The sequence below is a fragment of the Lycorma delicatula genome, chromosome 8 (assembly GCF_047948215.1).
Source record: "Lycorma delicatula isolate Av1 chromosome 8, ASM4794821v1, whole genome shotgun sequence".
Classification (NCBI taxonomy): Eukaryota; Metazoa; Arthropoda; class Insecta; order Hemiptera; family Fulgoridae; genus Lycorma; species Lycorma delicatula.
In genome coordinates this window covers 29,820,316-29,826,315 of record NC_134462.1, presented here as the reverse complement: position 1 = coordinate 29,826,315, position 6,000 = coordinate 29,820,316, and the positions used below count along the sequence as shown (strand labels likewise).

Sequence of the window (6,000 nt, the reverse complement as noted above, 5' to 3'; positions counted from 1 at the left end):
TAGTAAATATCTTATCTAATAGTGGTTGAAATAAACTAATAACCATTATTGACATAAACAAGATTGAACTTATCTTTAGTATAAATCATGCCCGATTAAAACTCTCGCCGGAATGTCAAATGATAGATATTTTTTTCTATAATTATATTAATCCAAGGTACCAATTTAATCGTAGACGTTGCCATGAGAAAAACTTAATAATTGCCTACATCGGTATCCTTTTTCCAGACCGTTGTTATGCGTGTGCTAGAATCGATTTATAAATTCATTGATCCGATAAGTCTCAATCAAACAGACAAAAAACCTACGCTGATCTCGAACAAACAGCAACCAAGTATTAACGAGTACGAGTGTAAGTATTCGCGAGATACTTACATTTATTAAAATTTTAATTTTTCTCAAATTACATCTTCAAATTAATCCTGCGATTTTTAATTTCCTAAAAATAATCTTAAAATTTATTCTAATGTTATTTGACGAAAAACGTAAAATGTTTTTACATGAAAAACATTTTTTTCCTTTTTGGAGACAAAAACGTCCCTTTTTAGAAAAAAATGACGTTCATCCTTCTTGAAAAGGTCCAGACAGTAGTTAAGAGGTAATAAATAATTATCCAATAGTATTGAAGTAGAATATAAGTGATAGAAAGTGCTAGAAGTTTTATTCTTTTTTTAATTTTAGCCATCCATCGATTTTCAATGGTAGGTAGTATTATTTCATAAAAATTAAAAAAAACTGCTTCAATTTTATAAGTTTTTAAAATAAATATACTTAAAAAATAAAACCAATTAAAAAAAAAAATCGTTCTAAAACGTAAGCAAAAATACTTATAAATTTTTAAAAAATTGACTTTTAGATATAGACTCCTAATTAAAAGACTATTTTTGTTATCCAACTAAAACCTTAATTTGGCGTTGACTTCAGATGAAAATTGAAAAAGAAAAAAAATTATTTTTAAGTCGGTTTTATTTTTTATAATTTTCTTATTTTATATTTTTTACGCCTAAATTGTAATTTAAAATGTAGTTAGGCCAACAAATAAAAGCCGTATAAAAAACATTTCGAAGGATACACAAAGATGAGAAATCTGCCTTTTGATAATAAGAAAAAGAAAAAGGAAATGCATAAAATAAGAGAAGGAAGCAGAAAACGTCACAAGAGTTATGCTTCTTTTAAAGTGTGAATTAATACTTTTCGGAATGCGGAAATAATTATTTTTTTTTATTTTAAGTTGTCCATTTTAAAACTATAAGAAAGCACCAAAATTATCCCTCAATTTTACCCCAAGACTTTTAGTACGGTTTAATTTCACAGATAAAGCAGAATGCAGTGCTAAACGTTTCGTAAACCGAAATTCGCTAACGAACCGTTTTCTGACTGACGTTTAAATGAACTTTTTTTCTTATTTTTGGCTGTAGAATGAACACCCGAGGGATTGCCGTACAATTTGGAATCACTGTGTATATAAAAATATTTATTTTAGGTAATATAAATTCTAAAAAAATAAATAATTCATAAAGTATTGTAAAAAGATCTCCCATGAAACGAAAAACAACAAATCAAGAAGGCTGAAAAATCAAGAAGGTTAAATTATTCTTCACTCGACAAAAAACAAAAAAAAAGTAGCCAGAGAAAGAAAAAAAAAATTAATAAATCAAATATGTGGTAATTATAGTTAAATCGGGAATAAAATTTTAAGAGAGACTGCCCTAATTTTCATGATAATATAAATTATAATGCTACTCATTAACTTTGTGAAATATTACTATTTAGGAATATAAAATTACTTAAAAATTAAAAAAAAAACAATTTTTGAAGAGCGAAAATGAAACAATAAAAAAAACATAAACGTGATCACGTATTTATACTCATTCATACAGGAACAAACTTATTCCCCTTTCCTGAAATTCATTCCGTATGAATGACCCTGAACATTGGTGGGAGGAATAGGGGATCAAGGTAAACCTGCCTGAGGGAATGTAAACACTGACTATACATGTAAGGTGCAATAAATCGCCGGTGTATCAAAACAAGTGGAATATAACCATAATGACGTCATAAAACAGTTAGTTGGAGAGTTTGTGTAAGAGAAAGAAGGAAATATTAAAAGAAGAGTACGGTAAATAGCGAAGAGAAAGAGATAATACGCTGGCGGGGAAGTCGGAACATCGTTCAGCAGTTCGGAACAGTTTAGTTTTTAGTCTTCAGCAAGCCAGTCCTAGTTTGAACGCGAGATGTGTAGGACGGTGTATTCTCTAACCTTGATTTTGGTGACTGCCACCTCGTGGCTTTCTTTACCTATAAATGTGGATGCCGCATCTAAAGGTAATTTCAACCCTTATTTAATTTTAATATTTATTATATTTTTAAGTAATAATCTTTTTTTTTAAATTTTATTTTAGTACAAAAATAAATATTATGAAATCGTTGGATTAATTAATTTATATTTATAAAAATATTTATATCCATAAATATGGATATAAATGGATCCATATTATATGATATATAATATGGATTTTATGGATATTTAAATCCATAAAAATTCCCAATTCATAAATTATTCAGTTTAAAAAAAAAAACAATTATAAATGTTTTCAAAAAATGCATTTTAAAAAAAATAACAATAATAAAAAATAAATAGATTTGTATAAAAATTCACTAATTTAATGAGAAAGTGTTAACATAGCACTTTCCTAAATTCCTTAAAGGAATTCCTTAAATTCCTTAGGTACTAATATTTTTAAGACAAAATTAAATACTTAAGGTAAAAATATGTAAAATAAAAAACTTTAAAATGTAATGGTGCTATTTTTAAATATTTTATATTTAAAAAAAAAATCTCTCGCGCACTTCTGTGCAAGAAGACTGACTTTTCATTAATTTAATTTCGTTTTAATGGTTTTTTTTAATTTGATTTAATATTGCTAACAGCAGATACCGCAGATAAAAAAACATCAACGTTCCAAATTGCAGCATTATATCGAACCACGTTTTTCACTTGCTTCGCTCAATTTTTTTCAACCTTAAATTGATCGTAACTCAAAAACTATTCAACCAATCTTCATAAAATTCTCACGTGCACAATTTCAGATACACTACTACAGCATTTCTAAATTTCAATGAAATTGATCAAGTAGCTTTGGAAATAGGCTTCATGTAAATAAGGAAACCCAATTTTAAATGAATGATTTTTGCGTAATCCTTATACCTCAAACATGACTTTTCTTTAAGTAAAACAAATTGTTTATTCCAATTCATTCTAATGAATAAAAGCTAATATCTGGTTACACATATAATAAAAAATCAATTAAATGTTTTTTTTTTACATAAAAGTGTATATTTACTTCTTTATTAATCAATAATTAATTTAAATTCTGTAACTGTGTAATTAATATTTTAATAAATAAAATAAAAAAACTAATCTTATATTTACAAGTAATTTCTTAGTGATAAGAAAAAAAACAAAAAAAATCCCTTTTGGCACACCAGAAGGCGGAGGAGATTTCATTGGTGCTAAGTAGGAGATAAAAAGATTTCCACCTTAAAATTAAAAAAAAATACTTCAAATTTACTCAATACGTCAATGGTTGCATGAGAAAAATAGTTTCACATGTTTAGCATATGACAAGCCCATCTTCTTAGAATTCCAGCAATATTTTGGTCATCCCTTGCCGTAAGGGTTGTCATATCAAAAATTATTTCAGAAAAAAGTTTTAGGTAATGTTTAGAGGACTAACGACTACTTTAAACCGATTCGATACTGTGTCTATTAAGGGAGGTATGATTCTTTTTTGTCTTGCAAACCCCATTTTTCCACCCCCTGGGCTAATGGTTGGTGATATCAAAAAACTTTAAGATAAGTTTTAGGTCCTTATCTAAAAAATAGTTTTTTTTTTTTTTGTCTTCAGTCATTTGACTGGTTTGATGCAGCTCTCCAAGATTCCCTATCTAGTGCTAGTCGTTAAAAAATAGTAGGAACTTTAAAAGAATTCGATTTTTTTTCTTAATACGAAAATTATAGCGATATTTTGTTTTTTCGAAAAAGCCCCCCCCCCACCAATTTTCACCATACCGTCCGATTTTTCCCATTAACGAACTCGACCGAGGTTTTGGGTCGTTATATTTTATGTATCAGTTGGAAAGTGATTGGTACAAAATTACGGTAGTAATCATGTTCACAAGAAAATGAAATATATATTATAAACATTTGAACTGATGATGGTTTTGGGATCTGGAGGATGTTAAACGCAAAAATATGTCGAAATTTTCCGAAAGTCAAATCATGGTACTGATTTCAATAGGTAGCTTTCTTATGAAATCTACCTAAAAGATCCGTATAAATTTAATAACATAAAATAAAATTACGCCTTCGCGAAAATTTTTTAAAAGAGTAATATTAAGAACGTTTTATTACTAAAAAATTACCAGTAATTTAAGGGTTAGTAAATTTTATTAAGGAAGTCAATGTAATCATAACTGTTTTATTATTTACACACACTATTTATAAATTCGCTTATAAGCTTACTTTCTAAGGCAGCAGTAACTGCATTATTTCAACTAAATGACTCTATTATACAGTTACTTTCTTTATAGATTAACACAGTTCTGCTCATTAAAACTTGACCCAAATTATATATATAATATTTATAAATTATTCAGAATAAAAATAAATACACAAATATACATATTTAATATTTGGTTACGTAAACTTATCCTTTTCTTTTGGTTCGTATCCGCTTAATAACTGTTAAAAATCGACACTAAACCTGTTTATTAGAACAATTTTTTTTTTGAAAACTCAAATATCAAATTAAAATAAACTACTTTGTTATATAAGTTAGCTTTTTATCCAGTCAGGAAAATATTTGGTTTTAATTATGGATATATCTGGACATTTTTTATATAATACCCAATTTTCACACCATACTTCTAAATAGAAGCTTCGAGCTAATGAAGTGAATTAAAAAAATAGATGTTTTGAATGTAAAAATAAAAAATAAATGAAACTAAAAAGTACATCAAATGATACTGTGAAACTAAAACCTTATTAAATACAAATATACTGATTGAACAACAAAATAAATTCTTTTTATTTACAGACTAATATATTAAAAATATATTAATCGGGATAAAAATTTATTTTGAAAAAATTAAAAACAATTTTCAAATCGTTCTAACACAAAAAACTTAAGAAAATGTACAAAATACCTAAATTCGAGGAAGATATATTTACCTCATTTAAAAATCTTTTGTTGTATTATTTTTTTATGTTTTATTTACAAGCTAAAACCAGGTACGAATAAAATTTATACAATTTTCTTACAATCCCATTTAAATTATCGCTCCTTAAAATTAGTAATATATACATATTATCAACTAAATTTATATTACATGAAATTAAAACGAGAATTTTAATATTAATTCTAAACATCGTAAAAAATAAAAAATAATTGGATATATATATATTACAATATACTATTTCATACTAATATATATTGTAATGTATTATTTATTACTATTATATATTGTACTTTAGTTAAAATTTTTTGCAGCCCTATTTTTGTATTTCTTATGTAGATTGTAATAAGACACATGAGAAAAAATAAAACTATAATTTAGGCACTGAATAATTCTTAAAATCCTTTTAATTTTACGAATAGGAAATTCTATCCTTTTAAGTTTTCCACATGCATAAATAAGGTCAATTTCACGATGTAAACTTAAAATTGTAAAGAAAGATATATCTTTTTCGTTAATCAGTATTGTGTATTACTTACGGTAGTTACCACAAGAATTTTTATAATAAAAGAATCAAGAAAAGATCGCATAAAATGTTTTTATTAAATAATAGTAATCATATTAAATAAAAATTCCATTTGTTTTAATATTTATAGTTACAGTTAAATACATTTTAAATAACAAATAGATTGACGTGGATGAAGGTAAACCTATACCAAATAAAGAAAAGAACAAAGCGATCGATCATGTTGTGATTTAATG

The 6,000-nt window shown here is 26.1% G+C and overlaps 1 protein-coding gene across 2 annotated transcripts in view; it reads left to right on the top strand.

The window, feature by feature from the left end:
- Positions 1-2,189: 2,189 nt before the first annotated feature.
- The window catches only part of LOC142328966 (uncharacterized), a 284,506-nt gene continuing 280,695 nt past the window's right edge, over positions 2,190-6,000 (top strand). For both annotated transcript variants that reach the window (XM_075373188.1, XM_075373187.1), the window contains exon 1: positions 2,190-2,325. In XM_075373188.1, the coding sequence (XP_075229303.1) occupies positions 2,235-2,325 (91 nt within the window). In that variant the 5' untranslated portion in view covers positions 2,190-2,234. The remainder of the gene's footprint in view (positions 2,326-6,000) is intronic.